This window comes from Plecotus auritus, assembly GCF_963455305.1.
Source record: "Plecotus auritus genome assembly, chromosome: 3".
NCBI lineage: Eukaryota > Metazoa > Chordata > Mammalia > Chiroptera > Vespertilionidae > Plecotus > Plecotus auritus.
The window spans coordinates 2,435,361-2,460,663 of record NC_137772.1 but is presented as its reverse complement, the minus strand read 5'-3'; the positions used below and the strand labels follow the sequence as shown (position 1 = coordinate 2,460,663).

The following is a 25,303-nucleotide window of genomic DNA, read 5'->3' as shown; positions in this document are numbered from 1 at the left end:
GCAGGAGCAGGGAAGCGAGCTGGAAGGTGAGGCATGCCTTCTACCACGTCACCAACTGGCTCTTCCCAGCCACGGAATGCTGCCACCTGAATGCTGCCACCCATGCTCACTGAAAGGTCCCGGGAAATAGCTTCTGGCTCCCGCGAGCCTGAACAATCCCTGGGAAATGTGTGAAATCCGCATTTCCCAGGCCAGGACCTGGCGGGTCTGAGGGCAGCTGACCTTCTCAGGAGCCAGGGCCCTCGGGGGCAGGGCGGGTCCTCGGAGGGAAGGGGAAGGTGCTCTGGGGTCTGTCCCGCGCCCCCCGCCCACGCGTGCGCAGCCGGGCGGGGCACTGGAGCATTGGGCCGCGGGCAGGGGTGCGGGCAGCCACGTGGCCTCTCAGGAATGCGCTGGCGCGAGGGCGGGGCGCGGCTGAAGAATGGGCAGGCACTTCAGCCAATAGGCTCCTGGTACCGTCCGGACCAGCCAATCACGATGTGGGGGTGGAGCTGTCTTCCCGTGGGCGGGGCCGAAGCGCATCCTGGCTGCGGTCGCGGGGCAGGGAGAAGGGCGCTCGGAGGGACGGCAGCGGGGGTCCCGGCGGGGTGAGTTGCGGGCCCCCGGGGGCGGGGGTCTCTGCTTGGTGATCGCGGGCCTGGGGCATCCCCCCAACTTTAGCGTGGTGCCCTCTGTTCCCACCACAGACAGTGCAGTTAACGGGGCCGCGAGCAGCCCCCCAACTTCAGCTGGTGGCCCCTGACTCGTGGGCACAGTGCAGGGAATGGGTCAGGCCCTGGGAGCAGACCCCCGTTTTCGGCGGGGTGCCCTCCTCCCCGGGGGACGCGGTGATGGGGCCGAGACTCGGGGACAGCCAGGAACCTGCTGGAGGGACCCCTGGGCGGCGTGGGGGTGGGGGGGTGAGAAAGCCCGCCCGCAGTGAAGCTGCGAGGGGGTGAGTGGAGGAGTTTGGGGGAGCAGTCATCTGTGTTTTCCGTGGAGGCTGAGTCCTTGGCCGCGTAGGAAGACGACGTCACTATAAACAGCCCCACCGGTGCGCGGTTTCCCGCCGGTAACTGCCCTGCGGCTCCGGCTGAAGCTGCAGCGGGCGGGCGCCCCTGTCCCCACGCAGGTGCCCTGCCCCCCTGGCCGCCCCTCCCTCTGGGGCTGAGCAGAGTCTTGGCTTCTGATGGGAAGTCGGTGTCCCGGGAGAGCCGACGGCGTGGGCGCATGGCTCCTGCTGGAGAAGAGGGCTCCCCCCAGGCCATGCAAAGGGCTTCCTGCCCCCCGGCCATGGAGCCACCAGGTTGGCGGCCGCCGCAGCCCACAGCCTGCCTTTCCTGCAGGAGCCACTCACTGCCCCTCCGGGAAGGCCCGCGGGCCACTCGGCCACTGTCCACACATCGCTTAAATGCGCGTCGGGCGTCTCTTTCGTGGGAGATAACTCTTTTTTCTAAAGAATATATTTTATTGATTTTTTACAGAGAGGAAGGGAGAGGGAGAGAGAGCTAGAAACATCCATCAGCTGCCTCCCGCACACCCCCCACTGGGGATGTGCCCCCAACCAAGGCACATGCCCTTGACCGGAATCGAACCCGGGACCCTTCAGTCCCCAGGCCGATGCTCCCAGGGGTCCTCAAACTTTTTTTTTTTTTTAATATATTTTATTGATATTTTACAGAGAGGAAGGGAGAGGGATAGAGAGCTAGAAACATCGATGAGAGAGAAACATCGATCAGCTGCCTCCTGCACACCTCCCACTGGGGATGTGCCCGCAACCAAGGTACATGCCCTTGACCGGAATCGAACCCGGGACCCTTCAGTCCGCAGGCTGACGCTCTATCCACTGAGCCAAACCAGTTTTGGCAAGCGTTGTTCTTTCATTGCACAAGGCAGCGTGGGGATGCTGCAGTGGAATGCTCGGTGGCGCCACGTCCGGCACGTGAATGTTGGGTTCAGATGTCATAGTTCCCACGGGAGACGGGAGTGGAGTGGAACAGGACACAGGGGCACGCAGCTATGAAGCGTTTGGGAGGGCGAGAGAGCGCTCAGTTAAGCCTCCTGGAGGCGGGGTGGTGGGGGAATGAGGGGCGTCCTGGGAGCCTGGCAGTGGAGGGAAATCTGGGTCTCGGGCAGGGGTCGGCAAACTCATCAGTCCACAGAGCCAAATATCAACAGGACAGCGATGGACATTTCTTCTGAGAGCCACGTTTTTTAAACTTAAACTTCTTCTAACGCCACTTCTTCAACATAGACTCGCCCAGGCCGTGGTATTTTGTGGAAGAGCCACACTCAAGGGGCCAAAGAGCCGCCTGTGGCTCGCGAGCCGCAGTTTGCCGACCACCGGTCTAGGGAAACTTGGCGAGGTCCCCGGAGGAGGCCAGGGCCGCGTCCTGCAGGGTGAGGGGCAGGGCCAGGTCCTGTCCTAGGTCATGGTCGCAGGGGGCCCTGCCTGAGAGCAGGTGAGGCAGCTGCAGAGCCGGGGGAGGACCCTCTCACCTGCCCCCCATCCCCTACGGCCTCCTCTCCCTGACCCCGGGTCAGCCTCCCCAGCCTGGCGGAGCCTGGAACTGTGTGTTCGCTTCTTCATTTGCTTTGGTGTGAGGGCTTTCAGATGACCAATCGCTTTATAAAAACGCCCAGGCCCGTGTGTCCTTCTACTGCCCGCTCCCTTTCATCTTCGCAGGGACGCACACCTGCCGGAGGCAAGCCGCCTGCGGGCCACCCGTGTTTTATACTTTAGTAAACAGTAGTTAGAGGAGTTTTCAAAATATTCCAAATGCTTCTTCTAGGTTTGAAGCATTTCTCTTCCATGAACCACTTCTGATACTAGACATGGCTTTTTATTTTTTTAAAAAATATATTTTATTGATTTTTTACAGAGAGGAAGGGAGAGGGATGGAGAGTTAGAAACATCGATGAGAGAAACATTGATCAGCTGCCTCCCGCACACCTTCTACTGGGGATGTGCCCACAACCAAGGTACATGCCCTTGACCGGAATCCAACCTGGGACCCTTGAGTCCGCAGGCTGACGCTCTAGCCACTGAGCCAAACCGGTTAGGGCTAGCCATGGCTTTTTAAAGTAAAATACAGTGTCCCCGCTGTCACGCTGTGCAGTGGCCGTGGTGAAAGGGGGCTTGGGAAGGCCACACAGTCAGTCCCGCTCAGAGCGACTCCGCTGGGAGCTGAGCCTGCTGCTCCCTCCCCAGGGGCTGCCCACCTGGCGGCACAGCCTCAGGCTCAGCCCCTCCGCTCAGTGAGTCGCCTGGGAATTCATGCAGGAAACAGAAGGACTGACCACTCTGTCACCCATCACCAGGCAGAGAGGCCTCCGGGCCTCCGGGGCACAGGCTGTGCCTTTAAAAAGTTCATTTAAATACATTTTTATGGATCTCAGAGAGGAAGGGAGAGGGAGAGAGACAGCAACATCCATGATGAGAGAGAATCATGGATCAGCTGCCTCCTGTACTCCCCCTACTGGGGATGGAGCCCACAACCTGGGCATGTGCCCTGACTGGGAATGGAACCATGACCTCCTGGTTCATAGGTTGATGCTCAACCACGGAGCTGCGCTGGCCGGGCAGGCTGTGCTTCTGACGGGCGGGAGGCTTGCTGTCTGGCCGTGGGGACTGGACCCTCAGGTGGACGTCATTATTGTTTTAAAGAAAGCAGCGTGGATGGTCAGACCCCAAAGTCAGATGTGTGCATGAGTTTTGCCCTCTAATCCCTCGCTGGGAAGGAAGCGCCAGAGCCGCTGCTGTTTCAGCCCGTCGATTGCCCTCTGTCTCGGGTGGGGAAGCAGGGTGCCTTCAGCCGGTTCCGGGGTCAGGACCCGGAGGCAGTGGCTGGAAAGGGGGGTTTACGCCCACGCGGGACTCAAGCCCGCGGGAGAGGAGTCTTCTGGCTGGTTGGGCGGCTCTGTCTCTGGGGGCGCTTGGTGGGACCCCAATCCGCCATCCTCTGCCTTCCTTCCGCCTGGTGTCCCAGTGGCCTGAGCGCGTAGGGCACCTGCCGAGCTGTCAGGTCCAAGTCCTGGGGGTCAGGGAGGCCCTGTGAGCTGTCAGGATCCGAGTCCCGGGGGTCAGAGAGGACGCGGCCAGGGTGGGGAAGGTGCGCTGAGCATGTTCTGGAGGCCGCAGGGCCTTGGCGTCCGGGGCTGAGCTCCGCGGGGAACCAGTGCCCTGTCCTCTTACTGGTCCTGCGGGTCTGAGCCTGGCCCCCGGGTCTGAGCCTGGCCCCCAGGTCTGAGCCTGGCCCCCGGCGGTCAGGCAGCGGCTGGGGGAGGGGCCGGGGAGAGGCGGGCAGCCTTACGGGAACTGCTCTGCCCTCAGTGGGCCATTCCGAAAGGGCCTTCCCAGCTCCGGCTGGCAGCGGCTGGCAGGGCGCAGGCTGTGCCCCCGTGAGTTCCAGACACGCGGGCCTCCTGGTAACGAGGGGCAGCAGCTCGGGGCGGGGGCCGGGGGGGCGGCCAGGGGCTGCGGGGACTGCCGAGCCCGCCCTGCCACACGGAGGGACCGGAGGGACCTGACGTCGCAGCCCCTGGCGGTGAGGCTGGGGTGTCCGTGCGGTCCCCACACCCGCTGTGCTTTCCCCCCTTCCTCGTTCCCCGCCCGGGCTCCTGGGGGCCCACGAAGGTCGCCCTGCAGTGTGCGGCCTCCGGAGCAGCTGGGAGCCGGACGGGTGCCGCCCCAGCCACAGGGAACCGCTGTCTCCATGGGGCCGTGAGGGACCCGCCTTCTGATGTATCCGCGGCCACACACCTGCTCAGACTCCATTCTCCTGCGGCCCGTGGGGCAGCGAGAGATGCAGAGAGAGAAACAGAAGCCGCCTGCAGAGATCGGGTTAGGGGAGCGGCCAGCCTCGCTTTCAGTCCTGGGCAACGGTTCTTCATTCAGAACCCGCAGTGGCCCTGGCCGGTGTGGCTCAGTGGATAGAGCGTCAGCCTGCGGAGTGAAAGGTCCCGGGTTTGATTCTGGTCAAGGGCACATGCCCGGGTTGCAGGCTTGATTCCCAGTAGGGGGCATGCAAGAGTCAGCCAATCCATGGTTCTCTCTCATCATTGATGCTTCTCTCTCTCTCTCTCTCTCTCTCTCTCTCCCTTCCTTGCCAAAATCAATCCTATATAATAAAAGCCCAATATGCTAAGTGTCTGGTTGTCCTGTAGTCTGTTCAACCAATCAAAATGACATATGCTAATGATATGCTAAGGCCACTCAACCACTCGCTATGACGTGCACTGACCACCAGGGGGCAGACGTTCCAACTGGTAGGTTAGCTTGCTGCTGGGGTCGGCTGATTGGGACTGAGCGAGACGGGCCGGACACGCCCTGGAGCCCTCCCGTGGTCCCTCCCCGGCCGGCAACCTCCCTCGTCCCGCCTAAGCCCCGATCATGCACTGGTCAGGTTCCTCTGTCTCGCCTGCGCCCTCTCGCAATCCGGGACCCCTCAGGGGATGTCGGAGAGCCAGTTTTGACCCCATCCCACAGGCCAGGCTGAGGGACCTCACTAATGCATGAATTCGTGCACCGGGCCTCTAGTAAAAATATATTTAACAAAATACATTAAACCAGCAGAACCAAACCACACCCCACAGTGCTGGTTGGAGGAAGAGGAAGCCACACGTGTACCCGTGTGTCCCGTCTCCCCTTGGCCTGAGTCCAGAGGAAGAGGGGCTCTGGGGTGACCCCATGCCGGTGGGGAGCCCTGGCTGCCGCTGGGCGAGGCAGGAATGGGACCCTGGATTCTTCCGGTTACTTCCGGAGGTTCCGTCCTATGGCCCTGTGACTGGCAGGGGTGAGCTCTCTCGTTGTGGCTATGACTGAGACCCAGCGTCCCCCCTGGCGCTGGCGCTGGGGCGCCTGGGGGCTGAGGGCAGCTGGCACCTGACCTGACAGCCTCTCTCCTCCCACAGGGCTGCCCAGGGCCAGGGCCAGGCTCCCGGAGCCGCACAGCATGGACTCCCCGGAGCCAAAGCCGGAGCCGGGGCCAGAGCTGCCTGCCCCTGCTGCCGCTGCCACTGCCGCTGCCGCTGCCCCTGCTGCCGCTGCCGAAGGTAAGGCTGCGCCTCGCTGGAGGCCGTGGCGGAGACGTGCCTTCTCGCTGTGGGGTTCATCGCTGAGGGGCTCCTCCCTGTGGGCGTCCCTGCTGGTAGGGTTTCCGGGCTGGGTCTGACTGGTTGGTTTAACTGAGGACGAGGGAGACCAGCGCTGCTCCCACCCGCCCTCGCAAACAGGGACAGCCAACGCCACCGTGAGTGTGTCCTCCTGCGGCCTCGCCAGGCGGGGGCCCCCCAAAAACCACAGCTCCAGGGGCGACCCCGAGGATGCACGAGCTTGGAGTCCTGCAGGGAGGGAGGCTGATGCCTGAGCTCCTAAGGGGAGGCTGGGGGTGGGGTGGGGCGGGCGGGGAACCGCATTCACATCTTCCCCAGCTGTTCCTGCCCTGGGGGCGGGTACACGGGAGGTGTCATACTGAGGGGTTCATTTCTGGCTCCCAGTTCTGTCAGGGGGGCGGGGGAGTCTGTGTGTCTGTGCTGGTGCGGGTGCCACACTGCACGGGATGTGGGTGCCTGGGCAGCGGCAACCACAGGGGGACCTCAGCAGGGAGCTCAGACCTGGGAGGAGAACAGCTGGGGGGGCGGGTGGATGTGAGCCAGCCCGGGGGCGTGGCCTTGGAGGGCCTGGCCTTGATCTGGGGGACATCCCCTTCAGCACAGGCAGTGCCACCGCAGTGGCTGCCACCCCAGTGCCACCCAGGGCCAGGAGGAGGCGGGAAGGAGGGGCCCGGGGCAGCGGCCTCTTACAACACTCCTTCTTTGTTTTAAACAATGAAAGATTTAAAAACAAAATAGCCTTCGTCAGACACAAGAGAAACATTGCATCTTCGATAAAACTTTCGTATTGTAATTAGCTCTGCTCTGTAGGCCTCGGAACAAAGCGTATGACTTTTATCTCTGGACTGACAAGCGCGTTCTTTCACTGGTCCTCGGGGTGCTGGCCTGGGTGGGCGGTGGGCGTTAAGGCTGTGAGTGGGCGGAGCCGCCTGGAGGGCTGTGGGCGCAGGGGGGTGGCCTGTCCCTGCCCTGAGCCCTGCAATCGGGCGCTCGCTGGGGGCCAGGCCTGTGTCACCAGTGCCAGAGGGGACGCTGCAACTGTGGCTGCAGGTCTGGCTGGCTCAGGCTCGGGCAGATGGATGCCCACGCCCTTCCCTGGGCCACCTCCCCTGCTTTGGGCGCCCAGAACCCTGAGGGATTAGCATCCGGTGGGATTGGAAACGTGGCATTTTCACTTGTGTGACTCACAGTGAGAAGCAGAAACCTCTTTGCCACTGAAATATGCCACGGGAGCCGGCCGGTGTGGCTCAGCGGATTGAGCGTCGCCCCATCACCAAGAGGTCACCGTTCAATTGCCGGTCAGGGCACATGAGGTCACCGTGAGCGAGGCACAGCCTGGCGCGTGGGGTCTTGCCGCCAGGACAGGGATGCAGGAAGGCAGCGTGCTTTCTGAGGCATCTGTGGTGAGCTTCGTGCTCCGGGGGGACGGACCCAGCGGGGAGGGTGCAGCGGCCGCTCCCCCAGCTTCCGATGCCGCCGTGCGTGCGCAGGGACAGCATCCCGGGCGTCCAGGCCCCTAGCCCCTCAGAGGCGCTGCGTGAGGCACCGTGGTTTACAGGAAGACTTAAACCTTCGGAGGAATTTCTTTATTACTTTTATTCCATTCTGCTGATTGGGATTCTACTTGCAGTTCTATTGGGGGGGAAATTAATGTTCGTGGCAGGAAAATGTTTGAAACCACTCATCTGCTCATCATTTATTCACTCACTCACTCATTTACTCATTCATTCATGCACTTGTTCACTCTCGCTCATTCATTCATTCACTCATTCATTCATTCACTCATTCATTCATTCACTCACTCACTCATTCACTCATTCATTCACTCACTCATTCACTCATTCATTCACTCACTCACTCATGCACTCACTCACTCATTCACTCATTCACTCACTCTCTCACTCACTCACTCATGCACTCACTCACTCATTCATTCACTTATTCATTCACTCACTCATTCACTCACTCACTCATTTACTCATTCATTCATGCATTTATTCACTTGTTCACTCTCTCGCTCATTCACTCATTCATTCATTCACTCACTCACTCATGCACTCACTCATTCACTCACTCACTCATTCACTCATTCATTCACTTATTTATTCACTCACTCATGCACTCATTCATTCACTCACTCATTCATGCACTCACTCATTCATTCATTCATTCACTCACTCATTCACTCACTCACTCATTCATTCATTCACTTATTCATTCACTCACTCATTCACTCACTCATTCATTCACTCACTCATTCATTCATTCACTCACTCATTCACTCACTCATTCATTCACTCATTCACTTATTCACTCACTCACTCATTCATTCATTCACTCACTCACTCATTCACTCACTCATTCATTCACTCATTCACTTATTCACTCACTCACTCATTCATTCTTTGCACAAGTGCATGGGGAGTGAGCAGTTGGCAGGCCAGCCTCACCTGAGAGATGCGTGGCACGTGGCGAACAGGGCAGCTGTCCTCAGCAGCTCGTGCCTTCCCAGGTGTGACCTACAGAGGTGCTGCCTCCTGTTTTGAGGGGGGTGAGAGTCCCCACGTAGACCTGAGGACACTGGGCACACCGCTGTCCCCTTCATGGGGGGGCGTGATTTTAGGGCCCGAAGTTCACTCTTCGCTTCATCCCTTCCCAAGTATTTAGGAGCTTGTTTTGGGGCCACGCCTTTGAAAGCTCTGTTTTTCTAAGAAACTGGTTTCCTAGAAATCACTTGGGGGGGGGTGTGACCTAACCCTTAAAGCTCAGCAGCGTGAGCTGTGACTTCGGGAGGTGGTGCCGACAGGAGGAGCCGCGTGTGGCTTGGAGGCAGGCCCACGGTCGGGGCCCGTGCCAGGGTGCCGGTTGGCATCGTTTCCCTGTGGGGCAGCGTGAACTTAGGAGATGGCGATGGATCTGGGAAGTGTCCTGGACACGCCCGTGCTTCCGCGAGGAGCCGGATGGCGCCAACACGCCTCCCCCGGCTCGTTTAGTGAATAACGTGACTCCTCAGTCCCGGAGCCCAGCAGGTCTTCCCCGCTGCACGCTGCTCTCTGCGTGGGGACGTGGGGCTGCTGGGAAGGTGCGCGAGTGGGCGACCACGCGGGGGACGGGCCCCTCGCCAGGCTGGGTCTTACGGGTCAGGCTGGAACTCCGGGGCACGGGACAGACACGCTCTCTGTATTTTAGCGCCACGGGAGCACCGGGGGTTAATGTGCTCCGCATAGAGGAGGCGGACCAGTAGAGACGTGGGCTTGTGGGGGGAACTTGGGAAAAGGCAGAAAAACACAGAGAAGATGCCGATTACAGTCTCCCATCTCGGCCAGTTGGCCTCTCAGCCTGACACCCTTTCCTGCCAGCACCCGTGTGATCAGTCGCGTGTCCCTCGGGCGACGAAAGAGGGATGCGGGAGGGTGAGCCAGCTCTCCACTGGCCTCGCGTGGTTGCTATCCCAGGAGTGTGCGCTGGGAATGTTTTGTTTTTTTTTTTTTTTAAATGTATTTTATTGATTTCAGAGAGGAAGGAAGAGGGGGAGAGAGACAGACACATCAATGATGAGAGAGAATCGTTGATCGGCTGCCTCCTGCACACCCCCTACTGGGGCCCGAGCCCGCAACCCAGGCATGTGCCCTTGGCTGGAATCAAACCTGGGACCCTTCAGTCCGCAGGCCGACGCTCTATCCCAGGGGTGGGCAAGCTTTTTGACTCGAGGGCCACAATGGGTTCTTAAACTGGACCGGAGGGCTGGAACAAAAGCATGGATGGAGTGTTTGTGTGAACTAATATAAATTCAAAGTAAAGGAGCGGAGGGGAGAGCAAGAGAACCGGATAGAACAGCCGGATCCGGCCCGCGGGCCGTAGTTTGCCCACGGCTGCTCTATCCACTGAGCCAAACCAGCTAGGGCTGCTGTGAATGTTTTCACGGGTTTTGGCTCTTGTTGCTTCTTCTTATTAATTTTTCATTTTTTTACCGTACATTTCTTCTCCTTGGATTAAATTTTCATCTATATCTCATGTCCCTTTTTTTTTTTGGCTTAATCCTCAGCCGAGGGTATTTTTCCATTGATTCTTAGGGAGAGTGGGAGAGAGAGGGAAAGACAGAGAGAAACATCGATATGAGAGAAACACATTGATGGGTTGCCTCTTGCATGAGCCCCGACCAGGGCGTGGGCTGGGGAGGAGCCGGCTACCAAGGTACATGCCCTTGACGGGAATCGAACCCGGGACCCTTTAGACCGCAGGCCGACGCTCTAGCCACCGAACCACACCGACGAGGGCTCTCCTGTCCTTTTTGTTTTTGAAGTGTTCATTTATAGATTAAGCAGTGCAGGAGACGTGTGCTGAAAATAAGGAAGGTTAAAACAGGGGGTCACATGGGGGTCCGGAACGGAATAATCCAATGCCCGTAATTTCTGATGGGGAAAATGGTTCGGTTTTCGAACAGCCTTCTGGGACGAATTAAGTTCGAGAACCGAGGCCCCGCTGTGTCTGCAGCATTGCAGAGGCGGCCGCTGTGGCAGTCACACTTCAGGCCGCGGCGAGGAGGGAGCGTTCGGTCACCGAAGCCAAGGCCGCCTCCTCTTTTTTTTTTAATATATATATATATTTCTTTATTGATTTCATAGAGAAAGGGAGAAGGAGAGAGAGATAGAAACATCAATGATGAGAGAGAATCATTGGTTGGCTGCCTCCTGCACGCCCCCTACTGGGGATCAAGCCCGCAACCCAGGCATGTGCCCTTGGCCGGAATCAAACCTGGGACCCTTCAGTCTGCAGGCCGACGCTCTGAGCCAAGCCAGCTAGGGCAGGGCCGCCTCCCCTTGTGGTGCAGTGTCCGTGGCACAGCACTGACCGCCTCCCCACGTGGCACCGCCCAGTGGGTCAGGGGCCACCGTCACCACCACCTCCAGAACGCTCACCTTCCCTCCCTGAAACTCCGTCCCATTAAACACGCCCCCCCAGCCCCCCCAGCACCACCGTCCCCTTCTGTCTCTGAGTCACGGCTCCAGGCCCCGAGTGGGATCTGGGTTGTCCTCTGCGCTGCCCTCGCGCTGGGCAGTGTCCTCAGGACCGTCGCGTGGCCGCAGGTGGCAGCGTCTCTTTCCGCTGCGGGACTGAGGACCCTCCGTGGGCAACAGGCACCTTCTGTTGGTCCGTTGACCTGCCCGGACCCACGGTGCGCCCCCCTCGGCATGCTGTGAGCGCGGGGCACCGAGGCCGTCTGAGTGCTGGCTTTCGGCCGTGGGACTGCGGGTCCGAGGTTGACTGCGTGTCCTCGCCAGACCAGTTTCCACGGCAGCACCCCGGCCCCAGCCCCCACGCCCTCCCCGCCCCGTTATCCAGGGGTGGGCAAACTTTTTGACTCGAGGGCCACAATGGGTTCTTAAACTGGACTGGAGGGTCGGAACAAAAGCATGGATGGAGTGTTTGTGTGAACTAATATAAATTCAAAGTAAAGGAGCGGAGGGGAGAGCAAGAGAACCGGATAGAACAGCCGGATCCGGCCCGCGGGCCGTAGTTTGCCCACGGCTGCTAAGTGAGCCCGAGGAGACACGTTTAAAAGCTGGGATCACGTAGCTGCCCAGGGGCGCCCTTCGTGTTGCTGAGAACTCGTCAGCAGCAGCTCGCGTTGTCCACACGGCCCATTGCAGCGTGTCCACCCAGCGGTCGGCAAACTCCTTAGTCCGCAGAGCCAAATACCAACAGCACAACGACTGAAATTTCTTTGGAGAGCCGCATTTCTTAAACTTAGACTTCTTCTAACGCCACTTCTTCAACATAGACGCGCCCAGGCCGTGGTGTTTTGTGGAAGAGCCACACTCGAGGGGCCCAAGAGCCGCCTGTGGCTCGCGAGCCGCCGTTTGCCGACCACGGTGCTAACCTGAAAGACGCTCTTTCATCATAAGACCCTTTGGTGGTTTCTTCAAAACTGTCCTGACACTCAAGTCTCCTAACGATTTCCAGTTGCTTCCTGAAGACAGCGCTCAGCGACGGACTCCGGAGAAGGACGGGCACGCGCGGCTCCCGGCTCCCGGCTCCCGGCTCCCGGCTCCCGGCTCCCGGGGTGGCAGCGTGCCGTCGGAAAGGCCGCACGTATAGGCTCCTTAGAGTAACGTGCTCAGCATATCCCCCCGAGGCCTTCTCTGGGTCCCTTTCAGTATCTGTCATCGCTTTAAAGCATTGGAAAGCTGGGGGAACGTGTTCTCGAATGTCCCGCGGGTCCTGTGTGCCACGGACGGTGGGGTGAGGCCGCCCTGGGTCCCCGCGACCCCCTCCCAACGGCAGGGGAGGGGCGGGACTCTGCCCCCCTTTCCCGGCCCGGACCTCTCTCCTCCTGCCCGGGGAAAGGAAGTGTCTCTTCCTCCCACAGTCCCGCTAGGATGTGCGACTCCCGGAGCCGCAGGGAGCAGGAAGCGCCTCCTGTCCTTGCTGTTTGTTTTCTGTTTATTTTTATTGATGTCAGAGAGGAAGGGAGAGGGAGGGAGGGAGAGACATCCATGCTGAGAGAGGACCACTGGTCAGCTGCCTCCCGCACGCCCCCCACTGGGGATGGAGCCCACCACCCGGGCCTGTGCCCCGACCGGGAATCGAACCCTGACCTCCTGGTTCCTGGGTCGACGCTCAGCCCCGGAGCCCCGCCGGCTGGGCTGGAAGTTCGTACCTTTTGATCCCTTCGCCCATTTCCTTTTAAAGAAAATCTTTATGAATTTAGTCTTTAGGTGTTTTTGTATGGAACACTCACAGAATGCAGGCCAACACGGAGGCTCGCAATGCCATTGTGACCTTTCAACTCCAGGCAAACTTTAAAGAGCCCGCTCTGTGATTTGGGATTGCGGCCACACAGTGGTGGTTTGTGCTGTAAAAGCCGGCACGTCCACAGGCCTTTGCCCTCCCAGCCTCCCGGAAGTGTAGCCTCCTGGCCTCCCGGCCTCCCAGCCTCCCAGCCTCCCGGCCTCCTGGTCTCCCAGCCTCCCAGCCTCCCAGTCTCCCGGCCTCCTGGCCTCCCGGCTTCCCGGCTTCCCGGCCTCCCAGCCTCCCAGCCTCCCAGCCTCCCAGCCTCCCGGCCTCCCGGCGTCCCAGAAGAGCAGCCTCCCAGCCTCCCAGAAGAGCAGCCTCCCAGCCTCCCAGAAGAGCAGCCTCCCAGCCTCCCAGCCTCCCGGCCTCCCGGCCTCCCAGTCTCCTGGCCTCCCAGTCTCCCGGCCTCCCGGCCTCCTGGCCTCCCGGTCTCCCGGCCTCCCAGTCTCCCGGCCTCCTGGCCTCCCGGCTTCCCGGCTTCCCGGCCTCCCAGCCTCCCAGCCTCCCAGCCTCCCGGTCTCCCGGCCTCCTGGAAGAGCAGCCTGGGACAGAGCTGGGGGGGTGGGGGTGGCGGGTGACGAAGCTCCTGGCCCAGGTTCCGCCCGAGGGTCCTTGTGTCCCAACAGGGGAACCAGGGACTTAAATGCCCCGCCCCGAGGGGTCCAGTGCCCGCTGGGATGGGAGCTCCCACTGGCTCTCAGCGGGGGGGAAGGTCTCCCACTGGCTCTCGGGGAGGGGAAGGAGCTCCCACTGGCTCTCAGGGGGGGGGAAGGTCTCCCACTGGCTCTCAGGGTGGGGGGGAAGGAGCTCCCACTGGCTCTCAGGGGGGGAAGGTCTCCCACTGGCTCTCGGGGTGGGGGGGGGAAGGGAGCTCCCACTGGCTCTCAGGTGGGGGGGAAGGTCTCCCACTGGCTCTCAGGGTGGGGGGGAAGGTCTCCCACTGGCTCTCGGGGGGGGGGGGGAAGGGAGCTCCCACTGGCTCTCAGGGTGCGGGGGGAGGTCTCCCACTGGCTCTCAGGGTGGGGGGGGAGGTCTCCCACTGGCTCTCAGGGGGGGGGGAAGGGAGCTCCCACCGGCTCTCAGGGTGGGGGGGAAGGGAGCTCCCACTGGCTCTCGGGGTCCGCAGGGGAAGGTCTCCGAGGAGGAAAGTGTCCTTCCTTCCTCTTCCTTTCCCACGGGGAGTCGTGGGTCCCATGAGAGGAAGTCAGAGCCGCCGACCCCCAAGCCCAGCCCCGAAGGTCTCCCCCAGCACAGGGGCGGCCGGCACCTCGAGCCCAGCCCGTCTCTGTCCGGAGTGTGGGAGTGGTGGTGCCGGTCATACCTGTTCACACTGCCGTCTTGTTAAATTGCAGGCAATGACGTACAACACGATACGAACAACGAGGAGGAGGAGGAGGAGGAGGAGGAGGAGGAGGAGGAGGAGGAGGAGGAGGAGGAGGGAGAACAGTTCGATTTTGACAGCGGCGATGAGGTTCCAGAAGCAGACAGAGGAGCCCCGGGCGCCCCCGAGGCCGGGCACGTGGGCGCCGCCGCCCCCACCAGCTCCGGTGAGTGCCCGGCGGCCCCGCAGACCCAGGCCGCCCCCCCCCCCCCGCCCCCCGCAGGAAGGGCCCGCTGGGCAGGGGCCCTGAGGGAGGAGGTGTGCCTTCTGTGATGTGGCGGGAGCTGGAACGACTGCATGGAACCCGGCCACCTGCGTTTGAACGCGCGCTGCTTCCAGACTCTCCGTCTCGCCGAGTGCCTGCTTTTCACGGGGAGGGACAGGTGTCCCTGGTGTCTAACGAGCACGGCCTCAGCATGTGCCACTGCCGGCGGGGAGAGCGGCCGGCGCTGCTGCGGGGTCCCGATGCAGGACTTGACCCGATGCAGGACGTGACCCGTCGGCGCCAGGAGGGGCCTGGCTGCTTTACCGGGACGCGTTGGCCAGCCTGCGTTTCCTTGTCTGTAACAGCCTCTCACCAGGCCAGGGGCCCTCCTGCCCCAAAGTTCACCCTGCCCGAGGCCGGGAGTGCGCCCTGCACGCCGTCTGTCTGCCCAGAGAGAGAAAGGGACCCTCCAGGAGCCCTGGCGCTGGGGGCGGGGAGGAGGGGGCGCACTGCTGCCCAAGCGCGTGGGCCTGACGCTGGATTTGCCTCCAGGAGGGGAAGACGGGACAGGGGCCGACGTGGGCGCGCCGGTGGAACCGACGAAGCTTGGGGTCCCAGCGAGAGTGAACCCCTACTCCATCATCGACATCACGCCCTTCCAGGAAGAGCAGCCCGCGCCCCCAGACCCCGAGGCCGAGGAGGAGGGCGTGAGCCTGCACGTGCCCAGCGGGTACTCGGTGCCCGTGCCCTGCGGCTACGCCGTGCCCTCCAACCTGCCCGCGCTCCTGCCCGCCTACTCCAGCCCCGTCATCGTGCGCTCCGTGTCCCTGGACGAGGAAGGTGGGCCCTTCCCCTGCACGGTCCTCCCCGTGCGAGATGGACTTCGTGTGCGCACGTGTGTGTGCGTGCATGAGTGTGTATATGCGTGTGTGTGCAAGCATGGAGGTGTGGCTGCATGTGTGAGTGTGCGCATGAGCGTGTACATGTGTGTGCATGAGTGTGTGTGTGCATGAGTGTGTATGTGTGTGTGCATGCATATATGTGTGGTTGTGTATGTGTGAATGTATGTGTGTGCATGACTATATATGGTGTGTGGGAATGTGTGCATGAGTGTGTACACATGTGTGTGCATGAGAGTGTGTGCATGCACGTGTGTGTGTGCGTGCATGTATGTGTGGCTGTGTATGTGTGAGTGTGTGTGCATGTGTACATGTGTGAGAGCAGGGAAAGTTTGGTCGTCCACTATCACCAACTTAACACCCTGCGGACCAGTGGTTTCATTGCCAGCTTTACCCCGTGGCCGGGTAAGTTTCTACCGAACGAGTACAAAAAACGTATTACATACATGTTAAAGGCACGCTTTAAATTAAATTCCCATCGCCTTTGAAGTTGTTTATTACGTGTTCTTACAAGCTCGTATCTCTTTAAAGTATGTCACTCTGTAAAGCACGGTGTCCTATGAAAACACGAGAACTCTCGTGACCCGTCCGCAGCGTGTTAAGATTTCCACCTGAAGCCCTTCTGAGGTCGCCACGCAGACACACTTTCAAATGCATCCCGTTGTCGTGTCCTGTGGAAACGTACGGAACGGAGGGAGTCTGACGTTCCCTGTGAGCTCCCTCCTGGAAGCGCAGCCGGGACAGAGGGTCCTTGTGTCCCAGGAACGGGACTTGTTGGGTGTCCTTCTCTTTCCGGCTGTTTCGGACAACCCTGGGACATCGCTCTGTAGGGTAACCCCACGTGGGAGACATTTTATCTGAAACCCAAAACACCCCGAATCCATCGCTTAACCATCTTCCCGCTGAGCTACGCCGACCGTCGGTCAGAAACGAAGTAGGAAGTCTTTGGAAGGATGAAAATCAACTTGCGTTTTTATCAGCCTCGAGCAACACGAGTTCTTTTCTCTCTTGGCAGAGACAGCCGAGGTGGCGGAGGACGGCCAGGGCAACTCCTTGAGCTCTGAGGACCCAGCCAACAGGTACCGTGTGGCTTTTCCGGGGGGTCCTGAGCCACGACTGGTCCCTGGAGCCGAGGGCAGTGGGGCCGGTGCACGGAGGTGCTGGCTGCCCTGTCGTCAGGGCCCCCACTTGGGTCCCCCCAACACAGGACTGCAAGACGCTAGTGTTACTCTGTGTGGAAGTCGAGCGATGAGGCCACAGCCCAATAGCAGGAGCCGTGCCGGCCCAGCCTCCCTCGGGGAGACGCGCCGTGAGCCTCGGTATCACAAAGGCTCTTAGAACCCCCGGGTGGGAAGAGAAAGGTTTTAACTTTGTTGAAGCCAGATTTCACCGGAGTCCCCCCACCTGGTCTAATTACCGGCCTTCCATCGGTGCGGTGTGCCCCGGGGAACCCCCTCCTAGGCGGGCCCCTCTCACCCCTCAAGCCGGGCGTCCAGCGGTGGGCAGAGCTCTCGCGCGTGAGTCGCTGTGAGTGAAACGCAGAGCGTGGGAGAGCCCCGGGCCCGTCTGGGGAACGCGCCGCTGGCACACGTGGCGGCCCCTGGGTACTGCGGGGACACGCGGCAGCCGTGGGCGGGAAGGACGGTCTGGGGGTGACGTACCGTTGGCTTTCCTGCAGTGAGGACCGGGCCCACGCCGAGGACAGCGCCCTCGCCCGCTGGGTGGCCGATCCCGCCAACACCGCCTGGATGGACAGTAAGTAAGCTGCCTGCCCGTCAGGGCGGCCCGCGCCCCGGGTCCTCGCCACGCCCGCGCCGGTGCCAGGCTCAGCCCCTTAGCCTCGTGCCCCGTGTCGGGGCTAAAGGTCATGACATCCGTCACCTACCTCCCGTCAGTCACTGGGATCTCTCCCTCCCAGCACGGCGCCCCCTGGTGTTTGTGAAATGGCTGTGGGTTCCGGACCCAGGCTCTTTCCCCAGCCCCCAGCCCCCAGCCCCACCAAGACATTGAAACGGCTTCTTCTCGCCAGCTGGTGCCTCTCCATGGAGGGGGCGGGTGCAGCCACCACGGACCCCAAAGGCGGGCCAGGCCTGGCCACGTGTGGTTAGAGAGGGCAGCTGTTTTAGCTGGGTTTACTTGTTGTTTTTTGTTTTTTGTTAACCTTCACCCAAGGATATTTTTCTTTTTTCTTTTTTTTTTAAAATATATTTTATTGATTTTTTACAAAGAGGAAGGGAGAGGGATAGAGAGTTAGAAACATCGATGAGGAATGTTAGAAACATCCACTGGGAATGTGCCCGCAACCAAGGTACATGCCCTTGACCGGAATCGAACCCGGGACCCTTCAGTCCCCAGGCCGACGCTCTATCCACTGAGCCAAACCGGTTTCGGCCAAGGATATTTTCCCATTGATTTTCAGAGAGAGTGGAAGGGAGAGGGAGAGACAGAGAGAAACACCGATGTGAGAGAGACACATGGATTGGTTGCTTCCTGCATGCGCCCCGACCAGGGCCTGGGCCGGGGAGGATCCTGCAACTGAGGTACACGCCCTTGACCGGAATCGAACCCAGGACCCTTTGGTCCGCAGGCCGACGCTCTACCCACTGAGCCAGGCTGGCCAGGGTGATTTACTTGTTTTTAAAGTTTTAAAGGAAGAGTGAAGCTTGCTTCTCCAGCCGCCCCCTTTCACCCGCTGATGGCTGTGGGATCGATTTCCGTGACTGACTCGCAGCCGTCCAGCCGCCTCCCAACCTGGAAACCCGCTGGAGGGGTCGCCCTGGCTCCATTAGGATAGTGTAGTGAACAGGCGCTCCGCGGCGTTAGCTGATCCCGCTGGGGGTGGGGCTTAACTCAGGACCCGCACAGGGTGCTCTGTAGCGACTTCATTTCCAAAATAAAATGGTCTGAATGCCCCCCCCCGCGTCCGCTCCAGACGACAGTCCCCCCGCCACCCCTGTGCGTCCGCTCCAGATGACAGTCCCCCCCGCGCCCACCCCATACGACAGTCGGGGTGGCTGTATGTGAAAGGTGCTCCGTAGGTCAGGCAGGTGCAGACACTCACGGGGTTGTGGGAGTACATATCAGGGCTGTTCCGGAACTTGCCCCCTGCCCCCACGGCCGGGGGTCGCAGTGGCTCCAGGTCAGGGACTGACCCGGGACCTCCCTCCTTTTCTTCCCGGTGTCGCTTTGTGACCTGTGACCTGGTGGTTTGTCCCACGTGGGAGCAGTGGCGTTTGGCGAGGTCCACGTCACACAGCACCCTTTCCGACAGCGGGTGGCTCTCACATGTCGCGTGTCCTCCACGGCCCTCCGCAGCCACAGAGCTCCTCCCCCTTAACTTCAGGAAACTAATCTTCCACATAAAGTTGCTTGAGGAATCTTGTCCTCGAAGTCCAACATTTTATTTATTCTTTTAAAATATATTTTATTGATTTTTACAGACAGGAAGGGAGAGGGATAGAAAGTTAGAAACATCGATGAGAGAGAAACATCCATCAGCTGCCTCCTGCACACCTCCTACTGGGGATGTGCCCGCAACCAAGGTACATGCCCTTGACCGGACCCTTCAGTCCAGAGGCCGATGCTCTATCCACTGAGCCAAACCAGCTAGAGCGAAGTCCAACATTTTAATTAATTAACCTCACCTGGGGATACTGTTCCCATTGGTTGTTAGAGCAGAAGGGAGAGAGAGAAAAACACACCCAGAACATTGTGAGAGAGACATCGATGGGGTGCCTCTGCTCTGCCCTCGCCTGGGCCAGGGATCAGCTACAACCTGCGTGTTTGCCCTTGACCAGGAAGCCAACCCTTGACCCTTTGATTTGCAACCGACGCTCTAGCCCAGGGGTCCTCAAACTTTTTAAACAGGGGGCCAGTTCACTGTCCCTGAGACCGTGGGAGGGCCGGACTATCGTTAAAAAAAACAAACTATGAACAAATTCCTATGTGCCCTGCGGGCCCGGGACGCGTCGGCTGCTAAGCAGGACAGGCAGCGGCCCCCGGCGGGCCAGATCCATGTCCTCGGCGGGCCGCATGTGGCCCGCGGGCCGTAGTTTGAGGACCCCTGCTAGCCACTGAGCACAGCGGCCAGCGGCTGAGCGTTCCCAATTTAACCACAGCCTGTGGCTGTCCTTCGCTTCCAGGGCTCAAGCGTTGCCATCGGCTCATGTGAAGTTTCCCCCTCCCCTCCCCCCCTCCCCCTCTCACCCGGTCCCCTGCCCCCCCCCCCCCCCCACAGCACTGGGCCGGCCCTTGTCTCAGACCCGTTAATGCCACCTCGAGTTTCTGTGTCAGGACACACCGCCTTCATGAACTTCATGCTTATCAAAGGGCGCGGGGAGCCGTGGGACTGAACATAAAATAATGGGGTGGGATGGCCTGGAACCCCAAAACTTCTGTGGGGATGCTTCCCAGCCGGTCCCTTTGGAGCAAGCGTGCCCAACGCGCGGCCCACAGGCCCCATGCCTCGTGGATCTGGCCCATGTTAGCCTTGGAGTCTGACACGCTTGCTTTAAGGGATTTCCTTCAACCCCAGGCACACGCCCCCCTCACCATGGTGCTCGCGCTCAGCAGGTGCCGTGTGACCGCACGACGGCTGCGGAATGGCCCGCTCCCGGGGGACCGGGCGCTGCCCCGGGTCTGGCTGTCCTCACAGGCCCCCCCTCTCCTTGCAGACCCCGAGGAAGCCATTTATGACGACGTCCCGAGAGAGGAGTCGGACTCCGAGCCAGGTGGGACTCCGCCGGCGCTGAGCGTGGGGAAACGGCTGGGCCGTCTCTCCCGGGCGTGCCGATGCCGCCTGCACACACGCCGCCGCGTGCGCCTGTGTGTCACGTCCATGTTCTCCGTGTCTCACGGTGTCTCGCTGGATCCGTGTGGTGGGCGCACCTGTGTGTGTTTACATCACAGCACTTCATAGAGGGTCGGTATCTTTTTTTTTTTTTTAATATATTTTTATTGATGTCTGAGAGGAAGGGAGAGGGAGAGATTGAGAAACATCAATGATGAGAGAGAATCATGGATCAGGTGCCTCCTGCACGCCCCGCACTGGGGATCAAGCCTGCCACCCAGGCATGTGCCCTTGACCGGAATCGGACCTGGGACCCTTCAGTCCACAGGCTGACGCTCTATCCACTGAGCAACACCAGCTAGGACTAGGGGTTGTTATCTTAATTTCCCTAAAGAAGCAGAAAGAGTTGAAATATGAGAAGTATGAATGGAAAGGTTGGAAACACGTAGGTGAGATGCACCAGCGTACATCTAATACATGAGAAAATAGAAGAAAGGACCAAGAACGTTCTAGAATTAAAGGAACACACAAGTTCCCAGATGGCAGAAATGCGGCTTCGGAGTGGGCCAGGCATCAACCAGGCCACACCTGGGCCCGTGCAGGTGACGCTGCGGCACTGCGTCCCAGCGAGCCCCCGACAGGCCACGGGCCGGACACGGTGCCCACAAGGAGCCGTGATTCGGGAGGAGGAGCGACGTCTCTGGCTGGGCGACGGCAGGCGACATTGTGAGAGAGACATCAGTGGGTGCCTCCGCTCTGCCCTCGCCTGGGCCAGGGATCAGCTACAACAGGGGTGGCCCCTTGAGTGTGGCTCTTCCACAAAATACCACGTGCGGGCGCGCACGTACAGTGCAATTGAAACTTTGTGGCCCATGCGCAGAGCGCCGAGGAAAACTCACCATCTCTACCCGGATTTCCACCGCCAGCCAACGTAACCTTCCTTAAGAAGAGATGGAGACGGGAGCTCTCCTACTCCCAGACTCTGAAGGAATACTTCATGTCGTTCCTATTTCAAGGAAAAGGATGCGGAACATAATGGGAAGCAGAGAATAATGAGCAAATAAACTGACAGGTCAGTGAGTCGTGGGAACGGCCCCGAGTTGGCAGCGAGCGGAGCCGTCAGCGTGGCCGACCCGGGATCCTGCCGTCCGTGCGGTGTTCAGGAGAAGCGTGTAGAGATGCTGGCTTGTATATGATAGGCCAGGCCTGAAGTTCATGGGTTACTGCTGAGAGGTCAGAAAGAGATGATTTAATTTCAGGATTAGTGGAGCAACGCCAAGCTGGCAGCCAGCAAGAGAAAGTGAAGTGAGACAGCATGGCGAGCGGCATGGCAGAATGATCCCCAGTATATTGCTACTTACAGCAAACACTAGAGGCCCGGTGCACAAAATTTGTGCCCAGGGGTGTCCCTCAGCCCAGCCTGCACCCTCTCCAATCTGGGACCCCTCGGGGAATGTCCGACTGCTGGTTTAGGCCCGATCCCACAGGGCCCACAGGGATCAGGCCTAATCCAGCAGTCGGACATCCCTCTCGCAATCCGGGATCGCTGGCTCCTAACCGCTCACCTGCCTGCCTGCCTGCCTGATCGCCCCTAACCACTCTGTCTGCCTGCCTTCTCACCCCCAACTGCTCCCCGCCTCTCCGGCCTAATCGCCCCCAACTGCCCTTCCCTCCTGGCCTGATCACCCCTAACCTCCTCTGCCTCAGCCCCGACACCATGGCTTTGTCCGGAAGGATGTCCAGAAGGTCTCCTGGAAGGTCTCCCGGTCTAATTAGCATATCACCCTTTTATTAGTATAGATCAGTGGTCGGCAAACCGCGGCTCGCGAGCCACATGCGGCTCTTTGGCCCCTTGAGTGTGGCTCTTCCACAAAATACCACGTGCGGGCGCGCACGTACAGTGCGATTGAAACTTTGTGGCCCATGCGCAGAAGTCGGGTTTCGGCCTGGGCGAGTCTATTTTGAAGAAGTGGCGTTAGAACACTCAAGGGGCCAAAGGGCCGCATGTGGCTCGTGAGCCGCGGTTTGCCGACCACTGGTATAGATGATTGGACTTCAGTCACCGGTGACAGAGGTTCCCGGGTTGGATAACATAGCAAAGCCAGACACATATTATGAGAACTATATAATGACACAGGACATTTGTGTGTAAGCATTTGTACATAAAAAGGAATATAAGCCAATGCTAACCACTACATAGCCAGTGTGACTGGATAATATATGGTGTGTTAGCTATAAAACATGATTGGATAGAGATTCCTCCACAAGAGAATGATGTCACAGTTCTAAACGTGTGTGCATCCAGCAACACGGCCTAAAATCTATAAAACAGCCTGGCCAGTGTGGCTCAGTGGTTGAGTGTCGACTTATGAACCATGAGGTCAATTTCTGGTCAGGGCACATGCCTGGGTTGAGGGCTTGATCCCCAGTGGGGGGCATGCAGGAGGCAGCCAATCAATGATTCCCTCTCATCATTGATGTTTCTATCTTTCTCTCCCTCTCCCTTCCTCTCTGAAATCAACAAAAGTATATTTAAAAAAACAAAAAATATATGTAAAGCAAAATGTGACAGATCAGTACATAATGGTGTACTGTTGACTCGAAAGGCATACATGGAATCCTGAAGCGAATAGTTTCAGAATGCACAGCTTTTTCAAACACATGGGGCGCTTCTGAAAATTGACTGCATAGTAGTATGCCCCAAAGCAGATATTAACAAACTCCAGAGAATTGGTGTTCAGGCCTCATTGCTCACTGAAAGCCTGATAGAGCAAGGAAAAAATAAGCACACACATTTGAAGATTAAAAAGTCACATGACCTGGCCGGTTTGGCTCAGTGGATAGAGCATCCGTCTGCGGACTGAATGGTCCCCAGTTTGTTCCAGTCAAGGGCATATGTCTGGGTTGTGGGCTCTATCCCCAGTAGGAGGCGTGCAGGAGGCAGCCAATCAATGATTCTCTTTCATCATTTATGTTTCTATCTCTCCCTCTCCCTTTCTCTCTGAAATCAATTTTTTAAAAAGTCACATGACCACACACACCCAATGGCCAAGGATGAAGTTAGAGTGGAAGTTAGGAAATGTTTTGACTTGAATAATAATGAAAATGTTACATAAGAACTTATAGAGTGGATTTAGAATAGTTAGAAATTAGAGAGATTATGGCATCTGCTAAAAAAACAAAAAGAATGAAAAATAGTGAGCTCAGCATCCAACTCGGCGGAGTCAGAGAAAGGGGAGGGAAGAAGTAAAAACAACACACACTGGAACCAGGAGACGGAAAACAGAAGAGAGGACCCGCCAAGCACAAGCATGATTCTCTGAGAAGGCAGAGCAGGAGTCCCCTGTGAGGACACACGTGTCATTGCCTTGGCGTGTCCTTCACAAGCCAGAGGGGCTGAGGTGATAGAGCCCTTTCAATCCAGGAGCAGATTATTTATAGTCTTATTAAGCCATTGACCCTTCCATCCATCTACCCTTCCATCCATCTACCCTTCCATCCATCTACCCTTCCATCCACCCATCCATCCATCCATCCATCCACCCACCCATCCATCCATCTACCCATCCATCCATCTACCCTTCCATCCACCCATCCATCCATCTACTCTTCCATCCACCCATCCTTCTACCCATCCATCCACCCATCCATCCATCTACTCTTCCATCCATCCATCCACCCATCCATCCATCTACCTTTCCATCCATCTACCCTTCCATCCATCCATCCATCCATCCATCCATCCATCCATCCACCCACCCATCCATCCATCTACTCTCCCATCCATCCATCCATCCATCCATCCATCCACCCACCCATCCATCCATCTACCCATCCATCCATCTACCCTTCCATCCACCCATCCATCTACCCTTCCATCCATCTACCCTTCCATCCATCCATCCATCCATCCATCCATCCATCCATCCATCCATCCATCCATCTACCCTTCCATCCATCCATCCATCCACCCATCCATCTACCCTTCCATTTATCTACCCATCCATCCATCCATCTACCCACCCACCCATCCATCCATCCACCCACCCTTCCATCCATCCATCCAACCATCCATCCATCTAAACGTTCATCCTTCCATCCACCCATCCATCCATCTAACCATCCACCCATCCACCCATCCACAATCCATCCATTCATCCATCCACCCATCCACTGTCCATCCATTCACCCATCCATCCATCCACCCACCCTTCCATCCATCTACCCTTTCCTCCATCTACACATCGATCCATCCACCCATCCATCCATCTACCCACCCACCCTTCCATCCATCTATCCATTCATCCATCCATCCATCCACCCACCCATCTAACCATCTAACCATCCATCTACCTAACCATCCATCCATCCACCCATGCATCCATCCATCTAACCATCCATCCACCATCTACCCATCCACTAACCATCCATCCACCCATCCACCCAAACATTTCTATCCCTTACATTTATCTAAACAAAAAGTTTCCTCCATGGGAAGGTCTCTGTGACCAACAATCATTGGTGTGACTGGGTTTCGTGTTGGTGTCATTGTGGATTCTGTGCAGCACCAGGGGCCTCAGGATACAGACGGGGCTGAGGTGTCAGAGCTTTGGGAAGCCCCAGGCATCTCCAACCCCCCAGGTCCCACCTAAAGCCTCCCGGAGGGGCAGCCCCGAGCCTGCCCCGCCCGCTGCTTTTCTGAAGCGCTCCCCCAGCCACGTGGTGAAATGGAACCTGCAGGATGGTAGTGGGTGAGGTGTGCGCTCCTAACTTCATCCTGTGCTTGTGCCTCAGATGAGATGATCTACGACGACGTCGAGAACGGAGACGAGGGTGGAAACAGCTCCCTGGAGTACGGGTGGAGTTCCAGTGAGTTTGAAAGTTACGGGGAGCAGAGCGACTCCGAGGGCAGGAACGGGGTCCCCCGGTCCTTCCTGCGCAGCAGCCACAGGAAGCAGGTGCGTGTGCGGCCCTCGGCTTACGGCACATACCTGGGCCCGCCCGTGTGCTGCCGGCTCACAGGACGTGTAAATGAGTGTTTTAGGGTGCCGGCAGGCGGCTTGAGGCGAGCACAGGTATTGGCAGAAGAGAAGGTGCGAAGTTTCCTGGTCGCATCCCGTAGCAGCGACATCACGGCAGGT

At 58.8% G+C, this 25,303-nt stretch overlaps 1 protein-coding gene across 4 annotated transcripts in view; it reads left to right on the top strand.

The window, feature by feature from the left end:
* Window positions 1-528: 528 nt before the first annotated feature.
* ARHGEF10 (Rho guanine nucleotide exchange factor 10) overlaps window positions 529-25,303 on the top strand; it is a 71,917-nt gene continuing 47,142 nt past the window's right edge. For all 4 annotated transcript variants that reach the window (XM_080661355.1, XM_080661354.1, XM_080661353.1 and 1 more), the window contains exons 1-8: window positions 529-587; window positions 5,893-6,033; window positions 14,241-14,435; window positions 15,027-15,314; window positions 16,389-16,452; window positions 17,052-17,128; window positions 20,047-20,103; window positions 24,957-25,120. In XM_080661355.1, coding sequence (XP_080517481.1) covers window positions 5,934-6,033; window positions 14,241-14,435; window positions 15,027-15,314; window positions 16,389-16,452; window positions 17,052-17,128; window positions 20,047-20,103; window positions 24,957-25,120 — 945 coding nt within the window. In that variant the 5' untranslated portion in view covers window positions 529-587; window positions 5,893-5,933. The remainder of the gene's footprint in view (window positions 588-5,892; window positions 6,034-14,240; window positions 14,436-15,026; window positions 15,315-16,388; window positions 16,453-17,051; window positions 17,129-20,046; window positions 20,104-24,956; window positions 25,121-25,303) is intronic.